The sequence below is a fragment of the Triplophysa dalaica genome, chromosome 7 (genome assembly GCF_015846415.1).
Source record: "Triplophysa dalaica isolate WHDGS20190420 chromosome 7, ASM1584641v1, whole genome shotgun sequence".
NCBI classification, from domain to species: domain Eukaryota; kingdom Metazoa; phylum Chordata; class Actinopteri; order Cypriniformes; family Nemacheilidae; genus Triplophysa; species Triplophysa dalaica.
In genome coordinates, this window is record NC_079548.1 from 15,245,037 (window position 1) to 15,271,629 (window position 26,593).

At 40.1% G+C, this 26,593-nt stretch overlaps 1 protein-coding gene across 2 annotated transcripts in view; it reads right to left on the reverse strand.

Annotated features, from left to right (window-relative positions):
• Positions 1-26,593, reverse strand: part of srcin1a (SRC kinase signaling inhibitor 1a) — an 88,191-nt gene that overhangs the window by 4,937 nt on the left and 56,661 nt on the right. Inside the window, exons 6-19 of one of the 2 annotated variants that reach the window (XM_056753926.1) lie at positions 25,844-26,136; positions 22,304-23,106; positions 22,041-22,133; positions 19,927-20,054; positions 18,706-18,726; positions 16,699-16,859; positions 10,455-10,630; positions 9,645-9,775; positions 9,403-9,550; positions 8,951-9,275; positions 8,401-8,814; positions 7,104-7,256; positions 2,659-2,721; positions 1,571-2,353 (exon numbers count right to left, since the gene is read on the reverse strand). In XM_056753926.1, the coding sequence (XP_056609904.1) occupies positions 1,571-2,353; positions 2,659-2,721; positions 7,104-7,256; positions 8,401-8,814; positions 8,951-9,275; positions 9,403-9,550; positions 9,645-9,775; positions 10,455-10,630; positions 16,699-16,859; positions 18,706-18,726; positions 19,927-20,054; positions 22,041-22,133; positions 22,304-23,106; positions 25,844-26,136 (3,692 nt within the window). The remainder of the gene's footprint in view (positions 1-1,570; positions 2,354-2,658; positions 2,722-7,103; positions 7,257-8,400; positions 8,815-8,950; positions 9,276-9,402; positions 9,551-9,644; positions 9,776-10,454; positions 10,631-16,698; positions 16,860-18,705; positions 18,727-19,926; positions 20,055-22,040; positions 22,134-22,303; positions 23,107-25,843; positions 26,137-26,593) is intronic. The other variant, XM_056753927.1, reaches the window with a different exon arrangement.

The following is a 26,593-nucleotide window of genomic DNA, read 5'->3' on the forward strand; positions in this document are numbered from 1 at the left end:
GCATTATAAAGCAGTTATTACTGCATGAATAAAAAGGGGATTCTAACGAAATATCTGCCAAATAGTGAGCAGGTATAAGAAAAACAACATAACACCCTATAGTGTACAGTCTGACTGCCAATATTGCAAACAACGTCAAGATAATAATGAATCTGCTTTCGAGTCAAATCAATAATGGATTAAACATTTTTTTACATGTTTAATTTATAACATGTGAGTTAAAAAGGGCTCACTATTTTGCAGGTTTTTCGTTAGAATCCTTCTTTTCATTCATGCAGTTATAACTACTGTTTTTAATTTGTAAATGAGTTATTAATCATAAATGAACACATTTATAAATGCTTTATAACTGGTACCTTAATGTAAAGTGTTGTTTGGTTGAACACTGAGAAAGATATTTGGAAGAATGCTTATAACCAAACAGTTCTTGGGCACCATTGACTACCTGCCATGGTAGGAAAGATGACAATGGTAGTCAAAAGGGCCCCAGAACTGTTTGCTGGCCTACATTCTTCAAAATATCTTTGGTGCCCAACAGAACAATGAAATTATTTTAAGATAGTTTTGGAACAACTCGAAAGTGAGTCAAGGATGACCGAATTTTCATTTTTGGGTGTACTGTCTCTTTAAGTCCAAATGGAGTTTTATGCAAATCAATGTGTAACAGGACATGACATCTCGAGTCAGGTTCAATCGGTCTCAAAAAACGCAAAGAAATAGCAAACAAAACTGAGGATTCGAAACCAACAACATAGGAGATAAGATGAATGACGCAATACTGGCTTGTGTACAGCTGCGTGGGCAGCTCGCCGCTGTGGAAAACACAAGCGATATCATCCAAATCCTTCCTTGCTGTCACTCACAGAGATCAGCCCTGTTCTCAGCGGGGCTGAGTAACACACATGACGTCTGGTGGGGTGCTGCTTCATAGCGCACTCACTCAGAGCTGTTTTTACCCTGACATGTACTCTCCAAAGACGAGCGTGACTACCAGAGACAAATGCGAGTGCATGAAATGCTGCATAATTGATGCTACTAGATCAGACTTGTGGACATGATCCTTAAAGACTTTTGAAAGTTTGTAAATCGCTTGATTTTTTTAAAGAAAATGTTTTTTATATTGTCTTTTTATTTTTTACCCCCTTACAAGAAAATACAAAAATCTCCAAGATCAGCGGCACCCTGTTTTAGTTACCCTGAAAGTGCCTAAAGCACAACCTCATTTTATAACACCACATAAATATGTCCACGTACAAGAGAAAGTAAAGACAGGAGGAAGTAATCAAATTGCAAAGTCATTTAAGAAGAAAAAAGAGCAGTCTAGAAAAAAAGCGAAAGAAACTACAGAATTTATTGTGTGCGAAAGATACAATAACACGTTTTTTCTACAGAATACAAACAACAGCTTACTGGAGGCAAACAATTCATCAAAGCATCTGAAAAAACAGCTTAAACAGATTTTCTAGTCGAGACACCCAAGGGCAGACACCAAAGACCTTCCACCGAGAAGAGAAAGAGAAAAAGCTTCAGATGAAAATATCAGAAGCAGAGACTGACGGCTGGATTGAACCTTGACTGTTGGTGTTCTGATGTGGGAAGGTTTGGGCGGTACGGGAGGTCTGTTTATTTCCCCTCCCTCTCCAGAGTTCTCCGGAGATCCCTGTGTTTGGGCAGCGGTGGGGATGATGTCCCCTGTGTTCGGGTCAGTGCTGAATTCCATCAGGCTGAGCTCCAGTTCTCGAATGGTTTCCTCCAGACTGTCCAGACGACGGTAGGTGCTGTGGCAGATGTCTTCTTTTTCACCTCCAACGCCTTGGGTGCGTATCACAACGACGCTGGACGTCTCCGAGGGCCCGTTTTCTTGCAAGACTGACAATGTAGTTTCCGACTTTTGGCTGAGTGTCTCAGGCCTCTGATCCCTCATTTGCTCTTCTCTCGTCTCTCGCTCCGCCTCGAGGGAATCCTGAACCCTTGGCTCTCTTTTCAACGGCTGTTTAATTGCTCTCTCCCTTGTTAAGGGCGGCCAGGATTGGGTCACGTCTCCAACAGGAGCCTGCCGCGTCTGGGACTCCCTCTGGGCCACATCCAAGTCGTGTATCGGAGAGACTTTTTGGCTGGTTGCCAGGTCTTGTTTCCATAGCAACAGACCGGGGGTCCTCACAATGTGGCTGAAGTAGCTTACTTTAACGTCACTTCCAGAGTTATTGTCTTTCATCGGCTGCGTGTTGTCGGATTTCTGCTGTTCCGTAGACGGCCGAGCCTCAGCCGAGTCTTCAGAAGGGGATGTGGGAAGTGAGTTACATTCGGTCAAGACTATCTGAGGTACCGGAGCAGGAGATGGTCCACTCTGCATCTGCAGTATAGAAGCAGGATTTATACGAACAATTAATCTCAATGTGACTCATGGGTGTTGCTTCGGCACGTTTATGCCCCATGGGCTGATTTATATTAAAATGTTCTTTTTGGTTACATGAAGGTCACATTTAATCTTGGAAACTGTGCCTTATCCTTTTTTTGTCCTTATAACTGTGTGCAATTTATAATCTTGTTGTTATTGGGTAAAATTGTCCAACATGTGAAAATTATTTTGTATTGTATGGGAAGCGCAGGACAAAACGTCTAGCTGTAAAAGCAGCAGACATTGAGAAATGAACTCACCGAAGAGTCCTCTGTGAAATCACTGGACTGATCATGTAAATCACGCTGAGATGCTGTCAGCTGCTGGTATAAAAACATGTGTAGCGTGACATACAAATCATACAAAATTATACAGAAGACACGCACAAATGCACACGTTCTTGCTTAAAATAAAAGTACAAAAGTTCATTATTCACCCTCATGAGGTTCAAAACGTGTACATTATATGACACTTTTCTGTGGAACACAAAAGAAGATATTTTGAGAAATATCTCAGTGGTTTTGTGTCCGTACAATGGAAGTCAATGGGGTCCAATGTCATTTGGTTGACAATGTTCTTTATAATATCTTCATTTGTGTTCTGTAGTAGAAAGTCAGTTTTGATATGACATGAAAGTGAGTAAATAATGAATTTTCTTGGGTGAACTGTCACTTTCTGAACTTTTGAACTATTCATCATTAAGATGAATTCATGGTGTGCAGTGGTGTGACACTCCATATAGCATAACACACACTCTCACAAAAAAACATGAACTGGAAGGTGTAGTGAGTTTGTGTGGTGGTAAGTGATCCAAGGGCATCTTCATGTCTTCAGGTTGAGTGCAGTGACATTTGTTGTCTATATCTATGACTATAGTCTTTAAGGGACACAATGAAAATTTGAAGCAAACTTGTGTCAGTGTGTATAAGTGTACATTAGCAGTCCACACTAGCTTGTAGAAGGGGCTGTTACCTGTCCAGCCGAGGGCACATAGGGCAACACCTGTAAACTAGAGGGTGGAAGGTATTTCCTGGGAGAGGGCCGGGGGAAAGGGGGAGCCAGATATTGTACAAAGAGCTGAGCTCACCGGAAGATTGAAAGGCATGAACAAAAATACAGGATGAACAATTTTAGATACATTTCAAAATTCAGCATAAAACATCTAAAACTCAAGCCATATAATCTAGATAAAGGGGTGGGGCATGAAAGTACCCACCATCATTGAGAAATTTCTTTCTAAAGAAATTGCTAAATCTGACATTGCTAAATCTGTGTCATTATTGTGTGAGTAATGTGTTTGTTTAAGATTTATTAGCTTCATTTGGTTTGAGAGAGAGGTCGTCATGATGTCACAGCGGCCTCCACAGGTCTCCACCGGGGTTTCAACAGACATGCCGGACAGGAGACATCTGCTTGCTTACCCTGTCATCCACTCAACCAAGAGAGCAAAATCTGTCCGCTTGTTAGTGTTAATGAGCCCTGCAGTCTGTGTAAGAACGTGTAGCTTCCCTGAAGCGAGTCAAGCAGGTTGGAACTCAACACAAACACAGATCAAGTGTTGTCCCTCAGTATTGACCCCCGGCAACAAGAGCTTCACATTTAAACTAGGACGGCAAGGAATGTAAGAATTTAACCTTTCTAAGAAAAATCATATTATAAAGAGATTTGACAAGGCTTAAAGTTTACACAAAAATTCAGTCATCATTTACCCTTTCTCATTTCAAACCTGTATGACTTTCTTCCGCGAAGCACAAAAGAAGATATTCTGAATAATGTTAAACAACGTCCCTGTTGACTTGCATTGGTTTTGTGTCCATACAATCGAAGTGAATGGGGGCCAGTTCTGTTACACTCAAAAAAATATTTTTGCTGCTTTTTCAATTTACTTAACGTGCTTAAGTTAAATTAACACAACTTTTGGAAAATATGGTCACAATATGATTTTTTCATGTTGGGACAACATAAGGAGTTGTGTTGTGTTAACATAAAATAGTTAGAATGGGGCAGTGGACTTATATTTCCCAGCATGCTTTGCGTAAAACTGCATTTTGAGAGTTATTTTCTTAAATAAGTCTTATTTTATGCATTTTCAGTAAAAAATAAACACTTGTTAGTGTTCAATGTTCATTTATCTTAAATGTCTTGAAGAGTTTGTTATATTTTTGAGTTTTGTAGTTACCATTGTTCAGAAAAGCGTTGCCTTTGGTTAGGTCGTGGGTGGCTTCAATCCAGTTTTTTGCATTTCTGTTGAGTTCTATTAACTGAATATCTGCTCATTAAAATCAAATTAGATAATGTCTAATTAATGTTACAAATGTATAATATATAAAAATGTTGAACATATCTGTAACAAATCTCAATAAAATGGAAGGAAGGAGGCGGGAACCGGCAAACATTTAAACATTTAATAAAGTAATATAACAGCCGGCGGCCCCTCACGGACGACCGCCGGCGAACAAAACATAATATAAATACCAACATAACATAAGTTCGGGCCCGGTCCTCTCTCTTCGACGGTCCGGTCGCTCGTTCCTTTTATGCTCCCATCTCCTACGTGATTCGAGCCCGGTGTGCGCACAGCTGGCGCTAATTCACAATTACTCACCGGACTCGAACCACGGTCTCGCCCCGCCTACTCTACTACATACCCCCATCACCCCTCACAGGCCGGGGGGTACCCCCGCGACTGTGCAAGCTCCCTCCCCCTCCCTCGGGGGGGGTGGGGTGGGGGGTATGCAGCGACGAGACGAGACAACGGAGACGGGAGCCCTCGGAGCGACCGGAAAGAGAGAGGGGAGAGAGGAAAAAAAAAAATCCGGTTCCCCGACATGCTGCCGCTCGTTCCTCAGCCAGCCGGAGTACTCTCCTTCGCGGTGCCTTGCGGTGGCCCTGGGGCTTCGGTGGACGGCTCGACCGTCCGCCCCCTGGCGGCCGGCGGTGGCTCCTCCTTTATCCGGGAGTCGGGGCGGGTTCCCCGTCCCCTGTTCCTCCCCCTTGGGCGGACGGACGCAGGCTCCGGCCTCTGGCAGGCGGTGGCTCACCCGCACTTCCGCCCCCTGCTCCTCCCCCTCGGGGGACGGACACAGGCTCCGGCCTCTTGCGGACGGCGGCAACCCCCCCGCTCCCACTTGGACGAAAGCCACCCCACCTCGACCCAGGGGCGCGGCAGCAAAGGTCGCCGTTCCACCGAAGTTTTGACGGTGGCCGCACCGTGCACTTCCGTTTCCCCAGAGCCACCGCTTCGGGCAGCCACTGGCGGACGCCCTTCGTCCGCGCTGCCCGAACTCTCCGGCACCGCGAGGCCACTCGGCGGCGAGGACTCTCCGACAGCATGTCTCTCCTTCCTCCCGGGTTTCGGCACCAATGTAACAAATCTCAATAAAAGGGAAGGAAGGAGGCGGGAACCGGCAAACATTTAAACATTTAATAAAGTAATATAACAGCCGGCGGCCCCTCACGGACGACCGCCGGCGAACAAAACATAATATAAATACCAACATAACATAAGTTCGGGCCCGGTCCTCTCTCTTCGACGGTCCGGTCGCTCGTTCCTTTTATGCTCCCATCTCCTACGTGATTCGAGCCCGGTGTGCGCACAGCTGGCGCTAATTCACAATTACTCACCGGACTCGAACCACGGTCTCGCCCCGCCTACTCTACTACAATATCATTTTATTTTAGTGTAGGTAAGACACAAATGACTTTAATCAAGACTACTAAATAAATTAAGTTCATAAAACAAGATAATAATGAATCATTTCAAACTAATTCGATTTTGTTGGAAAAAAATAATTACATTTGTTGGAAAAGTTTCCCTTTTTTAATTAAGTTCGTTCAACAACTTTTTTTTTCATTCTTCAAAATATCTTCTTTTGTGTTCTGCAGAAGAAAGAAATTCATACAAGAGAGTGAGCAAATGGTGGGGGTGAGTGTTCCATGTGTATGTTGAAATGTTTTCATAAGAGATAAATGAGAGTTAGCTGCTCATTTCAACAAAATAAATCCTGCCAGGACTAAGCAGAGTTTCATTTTTGATAACAGCAGGTTGTTTGCACATTACATTATTACATGGCTACTCACCAAATAAATAAGCAAATAAAGGCAAATTAAATATTGATTTAAGGTATCTGAAGTGATTTAATGAAAAGAGAATAGCTTGAGTGCTATAAGAAGCATCATTGGAAAGGACAGAGGAATTGGTTGTCAGGGACAACCAGCGATCATCCATGCAGCTTAATGGTCAATACAGAAAAGTATCTGACCGTGGAATGATGTGATTGACCAATTTGAATTGAGCATTCAAGAGGGACTTACATATGATAAGCTTATTGGCTCTACGTATAGCTATATTAGTCACAACAAGTATCACACAATGTACTCGCCAGTGCTCACCCAACAGCAAGACAACACTTCACATGAGCTCTGCACAAGACTCTAACCACTCATTTAAGCGTAATTGCTCATAAGCCAAAGAGCACAGAATGAAATTTAGATCTCCTGCGTGTTAATGTGCACTTAATGAATGAACGAACCTGCCAGCCGGTAGCACCCACCAATGTGTGTATGTGTGAAGATAATTGTAATGCTCAGTGGGTGTGCAGCAGGCACATCTGGTCCTCTTGACATATGGACATTAATCACAACATTAACACTTTTGCTGTTAGGTACTATCTCATGTGTCTACTCAGGTAAGACATGTGCTCACCTCCAGCTCAGATGCTAACTTATCCTCATCGCCATCTTCTCTCTCTCCTCCAACGACGGTAGGGGGAGTGGAGGCCGGCCGGGGGGCTTCAGATATACTTCTTCTCAATTTCACGTGAGGCTTTTGAGACTCAGCCTCCTCCGATTCTGCTTTCTGTTTACACAAATGGATGTATGTTTGTGAGGAAGACATGGGAAACAAGATTTTTCTCTCAAAGAGTAGCTTGATGTAGTATGTAGCAAGGTTAATTTAGTTTACTGAAAATAAAACTTTGATAACGTTTCTGTTTAAAAATCAAATAAAACTATTATTGGAAAAGAATAAACTAAACTAAACAAAAAATACATAATAATTATACTGATAAACGATAACAAAGCTAAAACTAAACTTTATAAAATAAGCTTATATAAAATAAAATAAATCTTATATAGCTGAAAAAATAAAGCTATAAATAATTAAATGAGAAGAACATAACAAATGGCTAAATATGTAACTAAAATTAACATAAAAAACTTAGAATAGAAACTAATTTGAAAGAAATAATGTAAATTGCAAACAGAATTAAAAAAACAACCAGAAAAATTATAAAAAAAGGATTAATTTATTAAAATTGTTCATTATTATCAATGTTTATATGTATGTCAGAAAAAACTTGAAAATTCATATGAAAAAAACTAAAGAGACAAAAATAATAATTCTGTCATCATTTACTTGTTCCAAATCTGTTTACATTTCTTTGTTGTGATGAACACAGAGAAAGATATTTAGAAGAATGCTTGTAACCAAACAGTTCTTGGCCAACATTGACTTCCATAGTAGAAAAAATTACAATGGAAGTCAAAAGTGCTCCAGAACAGTTTGTTTCCCTACATTCTTCGAAATATCTTCTTTTGTGTTCAACAGAACAAAGACATCTACAAAGATCTTTTTCTAACGCAAGTAATATTGACAATGCAGAAATTAATGACAGTAATAAAATCTTAATTTAAAGTAATCACAAGAAAATCTTGTGAAACCAACAAAATCTCCCTCAGGTCTGACCCACAGGTGATTTATCACCATGGCAACAGCAAAGCGATAAAGGAAATGTCAAGCATGACTAATACACCCACAAACACTGACGACTTTTATAACATGCTTGACATTACCAAGATCCTACACTCAAATAAAAGTGATGTAGTGTGTTTGTCTGTGTGTGTGTGTCTCTTAGAGCAGCAATTTGCATGCACAAGGATGGATGTGTGTGTGTGTGCATGACCACATACCATGTGTCTAATCATTTGTATGTGTAAATCACCTTTATACTCTTCCCGGGAACGATGGACTCTCCGCTGCGTGTAGTAATTCCAGGTGAGGAGGGGAAGCTCCGGCGGGGAGGAGGAGGAGGGGGAGATTTGGAGGGCTTCTCCGTTCTGTATCTCGCGACCGTCAGCTCATCCGAGCCCCGTCTGGATCCTCCGTCTTTACTGGAGAGTTTATGCTGAGCTTTATTAGGCCTGTGTTCGGGTGTGGCGTTGGTGTTAGTGGGACTCTGGTTCTGATATTGGTTCTGGTTTTGGTTCTGAGCGGGTTTGATCTGCTTGGCGGCAAAGTCCAAGTCTGGAATGGCCTTCATGAGCTCAGCCTGAGTTTCCTCCAGGAGTCGATTTATGTCCTGAGCACTGTACTGTGTAAGACTCGCTCTCTTTTCTTCCCAGTCCCTCTCCGCTGCCTGAAGACAAACACACACATGACATTCAACAACAAATCATTGCCCATATAAGCAATATTTCTAGAATGAAAAAGGTATCACACTACAATTACATCTTTAAACATACATTTAAACAGTTAAAGGCATCGTTCCTCACCAGTCTCACTTCCACCGATGAAGCTTTATCAGACCCTCGACCTCCTAGCTCCTCCAGGCCCCGCCCTTTTAATGACCCCACCCCGTGAGAATCTTTCTCACGCTGTGCAGAAGGGTTAGAGTGGGTGTGGCTGTGGGTGTGACTGTGGGCGTGGCTTTGACCAGAATGAGGGCTCCAGTTAGCCAAACTGTTTTCATTGAGGTTCAGAGGTGGACTTGTGGGAATCTCAAAATCTGTGCTCTTCCTAAACTCCTCCCCTACCCCGAGTTTAGGGGAGGGGCTAGAATACTCATCCAGGTTTTTCCACACACCCTCATTCACCTGCCTGCGCAAACCAATTAACATCCATCAAAACCATGCAGAAACGAGTCGAAAAGTGAATTAAATTAGAAACAGTTTGGATGTGTGGGTCTGTTAAAAGCACTGTGGGCGGTGGGTGAGTGTTTGTCTACCTCCTCAGCGTGTTAAGAGTGTCTGTGATGGATCGGCAGCGTTTCAGAAGGGCATCCAGTCTGTGCGGTTCCTCTTTCAGGAACTTCACGGCTTCCACTTCCACCCTCAAAACCACCCGCATTTTACTCTGCAGTCCAGGGAATTGATCTGAATGAGACACGAGCGGAGAAGTGACAGCGAGTCAATGAGGGCTGAGGTTTAAGTGTATGTGCGTGTGAAAGTGGAGTAGTTTGTGTCTCACTCTTCAGCTCTGTGAGAGTCTCTCCAAGTCTCCTCAGCAGTGAGGTCTTCTCCTCCAGCTCCTGCACTGCCACGTGCCGGTGATTGACAGACATCTCCTTCTGGATTTCTTCCACTGACTTTTCTAGATCACTGTTAACACAAACATCATCTCATGAATTTCTTTCGTAACAAAAATGTTCCCCCTTGTAAGGAATGCTGATCTTCACACATTTCAACGGTTCAGAATTGTCAGTATGAAAAATCTAAAGCCCACCTCCATGTGCGGCAGCGTCAGGGCGTATCTGAATAAGTGTCAGTACAGCGGGGTGTGTTAAAGCTAAATGACTGAGACGCAGTCGGAGTGTTTACACTCAAAATCCAATTTAACCACGTCAAATAAATCCAACCCCCGCCAAATGGTTTGTTACAACGGCACCCCGTTAATAATTAAATCACATCAACTGGCTGTTAGCTATACTTAATAACCACCATCAATTAAGACCAACACAACCGATCTGGCAGAGAGCTGAAGAGGTGGATTTAGTCACCCCTGCTGCTTTTAATTGGAACAAAATAAATCAAAGAGATGCTCCTTTCTCTACAAGCTATCAGTCAAGTGTGGGTCTGATGTTTCTTTAACTAAGAGATAAATGAGATGCTGATGTTATACAGGCAGGATTGTGTGTTTGTACCATAAAAATATGTATTTTACATGTAGTTTTTTTATTTAGGGACTGAGCTGATTTCAATAAAAAAAATGGACATCATTCATGTCTCTTTCCTCTAATTAAATGGTCAGGTTATGTGGGTGTGTGTATATTAAACATACTGTAGTTGCTGTATTATAAGTTCCTCTTCGTTGAGATATTTGAGTCTCTCCTCTTCCACCAACAGGCGTTGTCTCTGGAGAGGGTCTTCCTGTTTCCTCAGGGCATCAGAGAGACGTAGAGTCAGCTCCATCTCTGTTCTCTTTAACATACTGCGTATGGAGTCCTGGTTCTGCAGCTACACACAAACACACATTGTAAGAATGACCTGTTAATGCTGTGACTTAATAAACTGGCACGTCAGATACTCAGCCTAAACTATCACAGGTGAAGCTCATTCAGTAACCATCTGTAATAAAGTTAAAAGTAGGGAAGGAGGCGGGAACCGGCGAACTATCAAATAAAGTTTTAATAAATAAACAAACAAAAACACGGAACTAAAAGACACAAGACCATAAATACAAACTTAATCCTGTTTGGGCTTGGTCCTCTCTCGCCGGCAGTCCTGTCGATTCGTCGTTTTATGCCCCCGAACTTTTATGCGGGACCGGTACGCGCACAGCAGATTTCCACTATCACTCACAACACCGGCCCCGCCCCACGGCTCCCGTCCCGCCTTCCTCGCTACACCATCCAATCAGTGTCTTTCCTCCATTCCTTCACATTTCCCTAGCATCCCTCCAACACACCCCACACTTAAAATATCCTATTCTCAAACCGGGGGGAATACTCTCGAGCACGGGACCAAAATCCAGAGCTCTGGCCAAATCCCGGACTCGGAGCCCTTCCCTCGTTCAGCTTGCCAAATATGCATATCCATTCCCTGTCTATTATTTGTAAGTGTGAACACGTGAATGACATTATCGTGATATATAAAGCAATATCATGTTAAGAAACAAATGATGCCATCAGTCAAGCATAACTTTTATTTTGTTTATTTTGAGTTTCGTCTTTAGTTTAGGTCAATCAAACACAATCAATATACAAATGTATACGGAGGTATAAAAAGACTTTGTAACCATAGTGACTCTTAAGGCAAAATTTTAAATGGATGCTGAACAATCTACAATATTGCTATATGTGTATCATGGGTTTTAATAGCAAGGTTATTGGCAGTACAGGTATATTATGACACTCATAGTTGACATCCTTCACTGTTTCAAGAACGACATACATTTCAACCACTCACTGACATTCAAAGATGAGGTTAAAGGTATTGTTATGCCAACATTTTAGTCCCCCTTATAGTCCTTTCACAATTTACCTGTTGCATTTCACAAGTCATATTCCTTTTTTGTGTGAAGCACAACATTCGAATTGCTCGATGATCTTTTTTAATTCAATAAAAGTGGATAGGGACATCAGTGTAAATGCAGCTCAATTGATAAAGCATCGTGTCACAAAGGAGTTACATAAGATTCCTAGGGAACACAAATACTGACAAAATATATAGACTCAATACCCTGTACGTAGCTTTAGATAAAATCAGCCAAAGACATGAATGTAAGGAATAATAATGTGAGAAGAACTTTTTTAGATACTGTATATGTGACCCTGGACAACAAAACCAGTCTTATGGGTAAATTTTTCCAAATTGGGATGATGACATCAGCTGAACGCTGAATAATTAAGCTTTCTATTGATTTATGTTAAAATTGCCATTGAAGTTGTTAATCAGGCACTGTATCCGGCCATCCACTCATAAAATTATTTTTTAAAAATATTTAGGGAAGGAAATTTACAAAATATAATCGTGGAACATGATCTTTACTTAATGTCCTAATGATTTTGACCCACACAATGTATTTTTGGCTTTTACTAAAAAAGTTCCTGTGCTACTTAAAGGGATACTTCAGGCTTGAATCAAAAGTGTCCCATGTTTTACTTACCCTCAAGGTATCCTAAGTGAATGTGACTTTCTTCTTGAAGAATAATGCAGTCGGAGTTATAATACCACGTATACCTTTACTTTAAAATGATCGAACTGGAGTGAATGGGGGGCAATTTTTTAAAGTGTTTATTGTAAATAGTAATTTTTACTCCATACTGTAGGTCAAATTTGTGTGCCCTCATAATCTTCAGTTAAAATCTGAAAATGGACTTCCTTCCTGTAATGACCATCCATCTTAAATGACTTATGTTAGATGGCTTGGGCGGAGCATCAGTTAACACCTCCCCTTTAACTGTCAGTCTGGTGCCAGTTCCATTTTAAAATGCAACAGCTGTTTTTATACATCCAATCAAATTGCATAGAAAGAAGAATGCCACGCCCACTATTTTTCTCATAAGACATGTCATTTCACTTGGAAATGTGTCAAAATACGGAAGTGCACTGTAAAAAACGATCGCAACTTCCGGTTCAAGGGGACTTGAATTTTTAAACATCAAGTATTTCCTGTTATCACAGTCCCATATGAACACACACAAGCAGTTTTATGTGTCTTATAAATATGCATCTTTTATGGATGTTTGTGCTGCTTGGGAAAAAGTTGGTAGAAGGTTAACTGTTACCATATATCATAACAAATCCTTCACTTTCAGACCACTTATAAATGCTTACGTCTATTTAACATTGACCTATCTTTGACCATATGCGGCTGTCATATTGTGAGTGAAGGGATGATATTATTGGATGCAGAATTTTCCCTGCTTACGAGTAACTGCACGTTGCGTGTATTTATTATAACACACTTCCTGTCCTTGATAGCGTATATCTTAAATGCTCTTATAATCTCTTGTGAATGTGGATCCAAGTCCTTAAGTTTATTCAGTAAAAAAAAAGTTAGAGTACCAAACATGGCCATTATTTTGTGATGTGTAAGCATTCTGTAGAAAGTGTTTATTTGCCCTCAGAGGAATACCCGACTGAATTTGTCATTCTCAGAATAGCCATAATGAGAAAAGTGTGTGAAACGGTGTTCCCTTACACCCTATGTATGTACATTCCAATAGGTTTTAGTGTCGTTCCGCAGCAGTTCTTTATCAAGCAGAATTATTTATGAGCCTAATGCATTATTCAACATATCCATGTCTCCTAGGTAACGGGATGAGGGCAAGGACGGTGTCTCCAGCTCCGGCATTCAGGCAGGTAATTTTCTAACTCAGCAATCTGCTGTTGTAATGACTCCAGAGGCTTGGCTCTCGACATTAAAGCAACTGACACCGATCTTGCTATCCTCTGTCCGCATACCCTTAACTTTTTGTTTGTTCACCCAGGTGCCTTTTTCGTTTTCAACAGTGTTTCTGCAGCTCAACTGGTTGCTTTCTCATTCTTTTCTACTTTACACTATTTTGTTAGTTTATCATTCCCAGGTGAGATGCGAGTGTTCATGTATCACACGAGTAGCTATCATTACGTGTTCATTTTTTATTAAAGCGCTGCTGGTTGAAATAGTTGACTTGATTTGAGGCCAGACCTGTAGCGCTCTCTATCCCCCTCTCTCTCACTCTCTGTGATGTGTCCCCACTGGCCCATACTATCTCATCATTGAGTATAACAGTAAGAGTTATTGCCTGCCCTGCAATAGAAGCAGATCAAACACAAGAGCAGGCCAGAAATTAATGACTACTTCAACACATGCTCACATACACACATACACACAATGTAATAAATGTAGGGTTGCCACAATTTATGATGATTTTTTAAAGGGATTATTTGAATTGTTTCCTACAGGATTTCAATGAACTTGAAAAAAATGAAAACATGTAGTTTTAAATATGTCCTATATAAAGTTTTTTTTGTATTTTTTGTTTGAAACTAATACAAGTGCCCTGACATGTGTCCACATCAACACATTAGGAAATGTATCTTTTGCAAGTTTTTGTTTTTGTTCACAACGAAGGTCAAATATGGTCAAAAATAGGTCAATGTTACATAAACATACTCATTTATGAGTGATCTGATAGTGAAGGCTTTGTTATGATATATGGGAACAGTGAACCTTCTACTAGACTGAGATCTATAGCCGCGGAAAAATTTAGGAGAATTTTCAAAATTACTTTTTTGAATTTACTATTTATAGGTGTTTGGGTAAAATTATCATTTTTGTTTCATTCTATGAACTACTAACAATATTTCTCCCAAATGTCAAATAAAAATATTTTTCTATTTGCAAACTGGAGAAACAGGTTGGTATAACAGAAAAGATGCTCTTTATTATTTCAGACCTCAAGTACTGCCAAGTTAACAAGTTCATATTCACTTTTAAGCAACACAACAGTTTTATTTGTATTTAGAATAATTTATTTATAATAAGATCAAATATTATTTAACCGTGATAACCTGGATTTGAATCTCAGTTTCATGTCTCTTCTCATGCTGTCAGTCTTTCACATTGCTGTTGGGTGACTTTATGTCACTCCTGAGGTTTGATTTTGTTGATATTCTACAGACGCTTGACTGGAATGACCACAATACATCTATAAATGCTGCTAAAATTACAATTTGGAATGGTTTCTTAATTTTTCCACGGCTGTAATTTAGAAATGGTTAATATCATAAGCCTTTTTATAAAAAGGAATTATAGGCTTCTGTCATTCATTCACCCTTAAGTGTCAAACAAGCATCTAAAAAATAAAGACTTTATTATTTTATTGATTTTCATGACTTTCCCAGGTATGAAAATCACAGCTACATTTCTCCACTATTTCAAAATTCTGTGTGGATGCCATACATCCATAACTAGCAAACAATCCTATTGAATTTGTCAGACTAGTGTGTTTCCATACTTTCTCCCTTTGCTTTGTGTCAGGGTTCTGTCCTTCCTGTTTCCGGCTTTCATGCCTTGTGGACGGGACCGTGACAGTACAATGTCTTGTATGTATGTTTTGTTTTTTGTGGAGACACGCGGCTGTATGTTTTGATAATTCGCCGCGTGTCCTCCTGTCCGTGTAGCTCCGCCCCTTGTTTCTCTGTTAGTCTCCCATTAGTGTTTTATCTCCGTCACCTGTCTCCCTTTAATGTTTAGCCTTGTTACGCCTCCTGTCTCATTATCCCTCGTTAGTTTTGCCTTCTTAAACCCTGTGTTTCCCGAGTCCGGGGTCGGTTCGTTGTATGCTGTTCGTAAGTTTTATGCTTGTGTGTTTTAGGTTTGTTCTGGTTCATGCTGTGGTTTACCTGTGCGCACTGGATTATTTTTCCCTGCCTTTTCGTGTGTAAATGTTCGTGTAGTCTTCGTGTGATATTGTTTGTTTGCTCCTGTTATTTTTACCCCCCTCGTGGGTTTTGTTTTCACTATTTTTGTATATTAAATATTTTTTACTCGCTATACTGCATCTGGGTCCTGTTTCCCTATCACACCCATTATTTGTGACACTTTGCTTCAGCATACACCTCAACTCTCTTTGCAACTGTTTTGTCTGTCTCTCCATCATCACTCATTCACTAACACAAACATTCCCTCTATCATACTTCTGTTCAACCTGTCACCCTCACTACCACCATGGCAATCTGACAGCTGCCTGTACGTGGAACAGTTTACACTCCTTATGAATTCATTTATTTCATACATTTTGCAGTATTTGGACATCAGATTCTATATCTATGCTGCTTGTCAGAGAGGCCTAGGGATAGTTGCTCCATACCTTAAAAAACAGACATTTTGACAGATACTATATATTTCCAGACTGAAATTGTACTGTATATGAATGTTATTGTTATGTTTTTCTTTGCCGTGGGAGTTCCCTCGATTGTCTGTTCTTTCCATCATATTCTGCCAGTGTCTCTTTATCGGTTTCGGTTTTATTTGCATTCTGACCCGTACGTACACTGTTTACCATGAACATGCCAGCATTTTAATGAGATGTGTGTAATGATTTGGGTTGGAATAAAATAAAACTTTGTTGCATTATAGCACTGATGTGACAAAATAAATAGCAAAGGATGTCAAGTAGGTGTGTAAATGATGTTGTATCTATTGCACAGAATTTTATCATTCTCACAGTGCAACTAAGAAGAATGGAAAACCATTCCAATCATCCCAAAACACTGTCAAAATAAAGTGATTAAAACCATAATATAAGCTTTGAGCACAATGAAATGTTTTGTTTCTCACTGAAAGTCAAATCCTGCACATAATACTTAATGGAATATAAATAGAACCCAATGGAAACCAAGTGACAAATTGTCTTGACATGCCATGCTGTTGACAGTCGCCTACGGTGGGGACAAAAACTGAAGTTACCACGGGTCACAATTGATTTATCACATGACGCTTTACAGGGGGGTGCCTGATACAGCGTCTAGTGTTAGCTGCTACGTATCGAGATATAGTCAAGATAAGCGTGTGGTAGTGCGGAACGTGTTACCTGCATTTTCCGGAGCTGTGTGAGCTGTTTGCGCAGATCAGTGGCGTTCTGTTGCAGGTCGTGCATGTGAAGCTGCATCTGTAGCCTGGAGACTGTTGAGGCCTGAGAACCCCCAGATGAAGGTGGAGGCATCAGAGCCAATGGAGCAGATGGAGTCAGAGCTAACAACCACAACAAAAGACAAAAAGAGTCAACAATCTGTGGTTGTACTGTCATTTAAATGATGTCACTTACCCATCTGCATCTTTTACACAGCGTTGCTCAATCCAGCTACTGGAGATCCAACCAACTCAAGAGTTTAGTTTAAACACAGCAAGGCTGAATACGAAAAAGTATCCCGCTTTGTGCCTGATAGGTTGATATACTAAAACCTTATTTATCTCATCTAGAAACAATATTATGGTCACGTGAGATCTTGTGCTCAAAGTTTCTTAGCAAAAATACAGTACCAGTCAAAAATTTGGAAACAATTTCTCATTCTTTATATTGTTTCCACCTTCCAGAATAAAATGACAATCCATTGAATACACAATCGTAACTGTCTTGACCAAAAGTATCTAAAATAAAACAAAATTTTGTTATATTTATATTTATTAAAAGTTACCACCCTTCGACTGGAATTTGCTAAACTGTTCTCTTTTTATCATTCAGCTTCTTGAGGACTCAACCTGGGAAGATTTTTACGATGTATTGAAGAAGTTCTCATATATCCAGGGCTCCTATTGGCTGCGTTTTTGTTTCCAAGTGATCCATTTCAACTTTTTTTTTTAAATAAGGTTTTCGTCTTCTATTGAAATAAATATAATATGTTCTGTCAGCACAATTGTTGTCAACAAAAGTAATTTCATACAATTATGCAAACATCTTAATTAGAAACATTTAAGTCAAGTGTCTACAAACTTTTGATAGGTACTGTACGCTTAATAATAAAGGACCTTACACACTTCAAAGCTGCATTGTTTCAGTTTGCAAAACATTTTAACAATGTAACATTTTTTAATGTATTTAAATGTATTATTGATTACTTTTTTCTTTGAAATTTTGGGAGCACATCAAAGCTGATCAGCCTCTGAGACACAAAGCCTTGTACCCTGTGTATATCAGCAATCCGAAAACCTTCTTAGGCTTCATACTGTAGTGTATGCTTCATACTTGTGTTTGAGTAAAGTTGAACAGAATCTCTGCAAGAAAAGCAGATCTCCAGGAGCCAGACTTGAAAACCCCTACACACATTCAGTCTTGTTTTTAGACACAGAGGTTGCGTCCAAAACTGAAGGCAGCAGCTTTGCTGCCTCACTGCCAAGTCAATCACATCATTCTGTGTTTTTGGGTACTATGTACACTAAAGAGAAGGATTTCAGACACGCTTCCAAGGCACCATAACATCCTCTCTATGAACTCAATTTACATGTTCAGGCATAATGAAACACATATTTTATGACTACTGTGCAGACAATTTAGTTTTAACAAAGATTTTACATTTACTTCGGGATCCATCCATGCTGCCTTTTAGCGGCAAACAGGTAAAGGTCTCTCAGTAGACAGGATGTGATGCAAAGACCTCCCTTATACTACACATACTCTACAAAGGCAGCATTTTCAGATTTGGACCCAGCCAGACACACACTACTGTAACTCTCTTTCAAACCACAAAAAAGTGTTTTGACCTCCAGAGTCCATTCAGAAGTGAGCATGCTGTTAGTGTGAAGTACATAGATAGCACCCCTCTCCAGTCAGTTGTTTTTAAAGGGTGCACACTGATTCCTCACGAAACATGAAAACCAACACATCCTCTTTAGACTTCAGTTAATGTGCGAATGTTTCGTCTTTAGGATTGAAAACAGACTGAGGGAGAGAATCATCTAGGTGCAGGCAAACCGTAGAAGGGAGAGACAGTCAAAAGCTTACAGGCATTAATCACTGCTGTGAAAACAGACTCAAACACTACATACACCGGGAAAGACACGTCAATTCAGATTACATATGAGAGAGGAGAGACAAAGCTACCTTTCTTCTTCAGCCGGCCAGCTGTAACACACAATAAAGGCTGTCAACTTGTCCCAGTTTCTTTTTAAAACTACCTAAAGAAATGTAATAAAGTACACAAACAGGATGTTGGATTGGACCTGTCGCAGATCAGATTCAAAGAGGTGTGACCAGGACTCATGGGGAACCTCTTCACTGAGGCACGAGTCAATAGATTCGACAATCTCCACCGTGGAGAACCTTCAAAAGCGAATCCAGCGAATCAAAAGTCTGAATTCAGCCTTTGAAGGGGAGGCCACTCAAAGGCCGTTCTCTGAGGACATCCGTCGCTGATTTAAGAGCGATGTCAAAAGAACGAGAGGACTTTCAGGGGAAACATAAGAAAAACAATTTGAAACAAAAACATATATATTACAGTCAAGTACTGAAGAGTACTCATAAAAAAACAATGAAGGGGATTTTGACTGGGAGGCACTAAAAGGGGCAAGACGTGCTCTGATAAAAACACTTGTTTTGCTGCAGCATAAAGGACACGGCCTGTGCTCGAATTCTTTGAGATCATCGCAGCACTTTTCTATGGGCCATCGTGAATATAAATGTTTGCCATAACAACGGCAGATCTGCAAGGTCTAATCAAATCTGACAAAAGTTTTATTTCTTCTTGACTGCTCTGAACAAGCAGTAAGGCCAGGTTCAGATTGTATTTCTTTTTTGAAAAGAAAAATTTGACAATGGCGCTCTTTTAGTAAAAAAAAAACCTTGCAGCGTTATGGTTACAAATAGCAGCGGGCAATGTAAGGAGGCAGCTCGGAGAGACGGGCTTCATAAGCAGCATAACGGAATTCTACTTGAATTATAAACAGAGAGCATCTCTGCAATGACTAATCACATATTTAAAAACTACAATACTAATTTCTCGCTAGAAGTGCAATCAAAAGTTATTGAAAGTGAAAATGAAACGTAAATTAATACAAAACTGTGCTCAAACGGGCGTTTACGACAGGTCTCTGTCATTGGCTAGCAGTGGAAAGGCGTTAGGCGTAGGGCGTTTTTTCATAACTTTATTCAACTTCAAAAGACGCTCTGAGCTGGAGAAAAACACGCCACTGCTGGAGTTTAAAAAAGCACTCTGGACCTTTTTGAAAACACTGTTACTCCATAGGATTATAATGTAAAATAGATGCAAGCAGCTTAAAAAATAAGTCAAATGTGGACGTGGTCTGTGGATGCAGTTTTACTCACTTCCTGTGGCGGAGCCATCGCTGGTGGATTCGGTCTTCTCACTGGAAGAGAAAGGGAAGGGCCGTGAAAACTCCACCCCCTGGTCCGGAGGGCAGCCCGCCATCATGCAGAGACGCAGCAGGCCGCATCTGAGGATCATACAGCCATGATACTACCACTGTACTACAGTACCTAACACGACGCTCAAACTATACTACACTACATTCCACTGCACTAGAAGTATGCAGCACTACACTACACTGTCCTTCTCTATACTACAGCAGACTGGTATCTAGTACAACACTATGAGAGTAAGAGTGTAATATCACACTGCCATTATTTTGCATCTAGCCAGGTGTCCAAATTAACTTTAACCATTTGTGACAAAAAGTGCGGATTTTACAGTAAATGAGATGAGTCTGTCTCCAAAAACTTGGTTTCCTTTCAAATATTTTAAATTTTGTGGATATACTATGTGGATATCCACATATGTGTCGACACAGTGAAGACAAAAACATAAAGAGATAGTTCACCCAAAAATAGCGTTCTTCTGCAGAAAATGAAGATAATTTGAAGAATGTTGGTAACCAAACAACATTGGTCCTCTTTGACTATCAACACATGGACACAAAAACAATTCTCAATATCTTCTTTTGTGTTCCATGGAAGAAAGAGTCATACACAGGTTTTGATCAACATGAGGGTGAATAAATGATTCAAAAAATGTTGTATGAACTATCCCTTTAACATAAACATATGATTGTAAAAAAATATCTGAGATAAACATTACAAAAAAAACATCAGGTGCAAAGCCAATGATGTTTTCTTTAGCAGACAGTTTGCATGTCCTTCTTAGTCTCTTATTTCTACAATTTGATTTAAACAACAGGTAAAGTTTTTTGCTCCTAATAAAGTTACTAGTCATTTTAGTTGTATTTGGCACTTGTTCATAGTTCAATTTTGGTCTCTGCTTAGGCATTTTTAAATCTTTCCTCTTATCCATCTAACTTACACAGCTTTATGTAACATACTAATGTGTTTTACAAATAATTAGGCCTGTACAACCTAACCTTACATTACACAAACTCCAAACACTGCAATGAACTTGTCTGGCAATGCACTAAATATCTCTAATAACGCACTACCTTACTTTAAACCAGTTTTACAATCCACAAAACTCCAAAAACCGTCCTCCACCACACTGCCTTTAATAACTTCTATTAGCAAGCTGATGTAATAGCGACTCTTTTTACCTTTACACTTACTCCACAGTCTGTTTTAGGCATTAAGATCACACTGGGCAAAACTCTTGTATCTTCACCCAACACTTCTCACTTATCATCGCTTTATAATTCTCTGATAAGTCTATGACTAAAGCTTTGCTTAACACTCTCTTTAAATGGTGACAATCTAAATAATATTACTTGTTTTAAATAATCTTAAAATATTCCATAGTTTATGGAATTGAATATGAATGACTGAACTATAAATGTCTGACAAAATCAAAGCATTAAAGTGAAAGAACGAGACGCTTGGCCATCACGGGACAACAGGACCAACACACAATATCAAAACAAGCATTCACCAAGTAAACACATTTGTGCAAGCTCATGGATCACATAAGAACAGCCAATGGCTGCGATGCAAATAGGGATGTGCAAAACCACATCATTCAAGAAGTCCGCTAGTTGCTGGTTTGCTCAAACCACTAGTATTAATATGATTTTTAGAGTACACTTACAATACTGTAAAATACATTTGTGCATTCAAAAAAGTTATGTTATTAAAGACTAAATATTTCAACTACTCACTGTAGAAGTGATTATTTGAATTGCATACATTTTAAGACATCTTTTAAGAAATATATACAAAAATCCTTATAAACCAGTTAGCTTCATAGGCTTCAAGAAAACTAGTCATCTAGTCAACAATTCTGACCCATCCCTATTTGCAAAAATGAGAAAACATGTATTCTTGCATGACAGCAAAACAGGATCTTTTTAACAACATTTTAATGTGTGAAATGGTTCACTGCATTGTATAAACAGGTACTTCATTGCTGTTATGTGCCCATTCATATGAGTGAGATGGATGTGATTCTTTGATGGCTTTGTGAATGTGTAATGGGGTCTTACGTGCTGTCGCTGTCTGGTGCTCGGGTTAGGACGCTCTGAACCAGCCCGGTCAGACTGGCTATCTGCTTTTCCATTGCCTCCATACGATCCCTGCTAACAAGAGAGACGAAAATATATTAGAGTAGAGTAGACTTGTGGTCAAGGGCACTTTTTCTTTCTCAGCCTGTAGCAACACTCCCACACAATGAACTTAATGTTACACAATGTACAAATGGGACGCACATGTACACATTTTTTACATGCTCACTTTTACCATTGCTTACCGTGAATCCGTCTCGCCCCCAGACAGTGGCGACCCAAATCCAGGTCCCTTACTTCCATCTCCTATGGGTTCAGAGCTGGAGCTGGGTCTGGACTTCGGGCTATCCACAAAAACAGACGAAGAAGTGGAGTCCTTACGGAAGGTCTGTCTCACAGGCGACCCTCGGCTCGGAGACCCGGTGAACAAATCCCTGTCACGTAACTGCACGTCGGGAATCTTCTGCGGAGATGATGGCGGCAAACGAAAGCCCATGCCGAGTGTAGAGCTGGTGCCGTAGTTATCGGAGTACAGAGAACCTCCAGGTTTATACAGGGAGTCCTCAAGGTCTCCCTGCAGCGCTGCAGCCGAGTATGTGCTGAGGGACCTCACCGAGCCCCTGCGGTACAGCCCACCCGACACTGGAAAACCAAAGGGGTCGGCGATGGTAGCCAGGGACTGAGTGGATGCGATGCTAAGCCGCCCCTCATGCATCAAGCTGTATGGGTCAGCATACAGCCCCTCGTTCTTCATGAGAACCATGTTCTTACCAGACATCTCTTCATCGGGTTTTACATCACGCCTCTCCAGTATGGCGGATGAGGAGGTGGTGAGGCCTTGAGCCTGTCCGTGAGATGGTGATGGGTGGTGGGACGGATGCTGAGGGCCCTGAGGGTGACCCTGACCAGCAAATGAAGGAGGGCGGCCTCCGCTGTAGGACAGGCGAGAGCGGGAAGGAGATCCGGAGGAGGCAGAGGCAGTGGAAGAGGGCAGGGTGTTGAGACGACGAGTAGGTGATGAGTCTCTGGAGCTGTACACCATCTCTCTCTAAAATAAAAATGACAGAGAAACACACGACGCTGAGCAAGTTCATGGATGTCTTTAGAGAGAAGCAAGACTGAAAACATGAATTTAACATGGAAGGAAAGCCACTTGTATCCACAACTTTCGATAAAGTGCACTAAACAATAAAATTAGGTGCAATTTATGTTTTAAAAGAGTATATGCATATTTCGTCAAGCACGACAGACGTAGCCATACTGACACATAAATAAATATAATTTAATATATAGTATATTTACGAATTTCAATACATGTTTATTTATATAATTTTACATGAAATGTAAAGATTGAATTGAATCTATCTTTAATTTACCAATAAACCTATAATGACATAAAAGACATAACTTTTAACCCAAAACATTTTGATTCAAATTGTCCTACCAAAAATTGAAAATCTGTTGCTGGCCACTAAATTAAAGTGATCGTTCACCCAAAAAAGAAAATTCAGTCATAATTTACTCATCCTCTTGTCATTTCAAACCTGTATGACTTTCTTCCTTCCTCAGAACACAAAAGAAGATATTTTGAAAAATGTTGTTAAGTGGCCCCTATTCACTTGCATTGGTTTTGTGACTATGCAATAGATGTGAACGGGTTCCAATGCTGTTACCAACTTTCTTCAAAAATATTCTTTTGTGTCATAAAGTCTGAAATGACAAGAGGGTGAGTAAATGATGATAGTATTTTCATTTTTGGGATCACTTTACGGCTCAATAACAGCAGAAGTGAAAAGAATCCTTGGCGGTTTAGCAAGAAACTGAGACGGGAGCTCTAGACTCATTGTCCTCATTCCCTCTTTTCTCGCTCATTCTTTCTTTTCATCGGTCTGTAATACAACTCTGGGGGACTCCATTCAACCTATTCACTCTTCGACCAGCACAAAGCTACTTGCATAACATTGGATTACACGACAGTAGTATTCAGATTCTACCGCCACTTGTGAGCACACATACTTTACTTTTTAACAATGAGCAGAGCAAGACAGTTTCTTCATTCACAAAACAGGAAACTACACTCATTCAATATGTCATATTGCCTGCTTTGTTGCCTCTCTGTATCTCAGTGTTGGACCTCTTATTTCCTGCTTCCTGCATATTTTTCATAAATTTCATATCTCTACTTGCATTTAAGCCTTAATTTTTTTGTTTTGTCTTGGGGCTATCATCCATCTTGTTTATTTCACTTTTTTATATCTGCTCTCAGTGTTACGAGAGAAGTCAAATGTGCTGAAGCAATACCGGTCTGTGTCTTACGAGACACAGACTTTTGTCTGGGTCTTTCAATGCAAAAAAAATAGGTTTGGTTATTATTTTGACAGAACCTGACACGTTCACACAAACAGCAAAAAGCCTACAACATGTACTGTATATTGTCACTTTAGCCTTACAAATTTTATTCTGTATCAGTGTAGTCTGTATCAGCATTATTTATAGAAGGTTTCAAAGCAGCATTACTGAGCATGCATGCTTTTGTTGTCCATACTTAACATCAGGTACACATCCACAAAGAATAAAGTCCCTGCAAATTATTTATGACAACCATCAAAAGAAATATCAAGTCAATAAAATTAGCAAGCAAGTTAAAACTATGTCTAGCCAGTTTTATTTTGGGTTACCAGAAGAACCAATACTTGGCTAAACTTAAATGCGACAGTTGTACTACCCGTTCAACAAATTGTTAATTTAAAAAATGTATATATACAATAAAATTCAACAAATTGTTTATCTTATGCAATTATTTTACAATAAAATTTCAATATAAATGAATATTAATATTATTAGTTATATTACAGCTACTAGCCAGACCGATCAACGAACACAGACCGGAAGTTAACTTCAGGCAAAGGCGCGTGTGTCCGATGAAACCGTCTACAACATCTTGGTTTCCATCCAGTTTACATGAATAATTTCTAAGATTTTACAGTTTCAACAAAACAAATTAAATTGAAAGTTGTTAAAGTGCAATTATCTTCACTGCAGGTAGTAACTTTGCCACCGTCTTGATTTTACTCAAAAAAATTAGGTAGCAATTAGTCTTGAGTTTTCAATTTTAGTTTTTTGAGATTTTTCATTGTAAATAGTTTTTCAGGGCTCTTCTAAAGAGCCAAAAAGCAGCAAGAAAACACAACACAAAACAGCACAAACAACAAAGTGCATACACGGCACACTAAGAGACAGAATCCTTTTAAGACATCCACTGACTCATGTCTAATGCGGATGGAGTTGGTTTGACACTCTCAGAGGTGTAGATGGTAAAGACATCTCACACAAGAGCTGAACATTTGATCAACAGAGTGACGAATTGCAATCTCATTTCAAAGTCAAACCACATCAAGCTCCTCTGGTAACACAAGCCTCAGAGTCCCTGAGTGCTACGAGAAAAAAAGCGTGCATAATTCAGAAACACCCAAATTCAAGAACATCGACATCTGAAAGACATCGCTCACCGGATCAAACGATGCCACTTTTAAGGGGTACGTCCCTTAAGAATTTAAAATACTCAAAGACGGCGGTGACGCTGAATTCAAGGTTAGGTTAGGGACTTTGATGGTACCTCATGCTGTGAAGTAAACTACCAATTCTTTTTATTATGACAACATTGTTTAAATATGTATCATGCCTTGGTGGATTCTTTTACCCATAAGCCAATGCTGGGACAGCAAGAATTGTGGTTTACAATGACAAACAGACTGCAGTTATTAAATGCAGGGAGGAGCGCTCACCCTGAGGTCTCCGTTGGCCAGATGTGCCGCAGGGTAGGAGGCGTAGATGGGCTCTTTGCGGTAGATTTTAATGATGCTTCTGTCCTGTATATCCCTCACGTCCTCTAGCTCGTAGAAGACATTTCTTGCTTCGTCTTTGATCAAGATGGCCGTGTTGGGGGACTTCAGCATTCCCGCCGTCAGCTTCTGAGGGAACATGTGCACGATGAGCGCGTGTAAGGTCTCCAAACTGTTGAGCTCATGAGTGATGTGAACACGCCTGGTCTCATCTCCAAACTGTAGGAAGAGGACACCTGAGGAGAGTGAGGAAGAAAGAGCGAGAGAGGTATGAAGTTATTGTCTCGTTTATCTTATTGTCATAAGTTTCTGCTGGTGGTCCGGAGCCACCTGCTGAATGACCATAAATCTTCTTCCGGGTAGCAGCTCAAAGATCACTTTCCTTAAAGATCACCAACCAAACTTGAACAAAACATTGAAAAAACAGTCCCAAGATATATTTTTCGTCATGGTAACCATGACTGAAAATTAAAGGTGGGCAAGACAATCTGTTGAAGGTCACGTAATCACAGTTGATTTTACTGCTGTAATTCACTCAATGCTATATTAATGTCTTGTCAACAGCCGGAAAACAGTTTGTGGCAAAGCAAAATGTCATCTTCACTCAGTAGTCAATAAAATAAACATCTAACAGACGTGGGATTATATGTGGTCATTGAAAAATAAAACATTGAGATACAGGCTACAGTATAT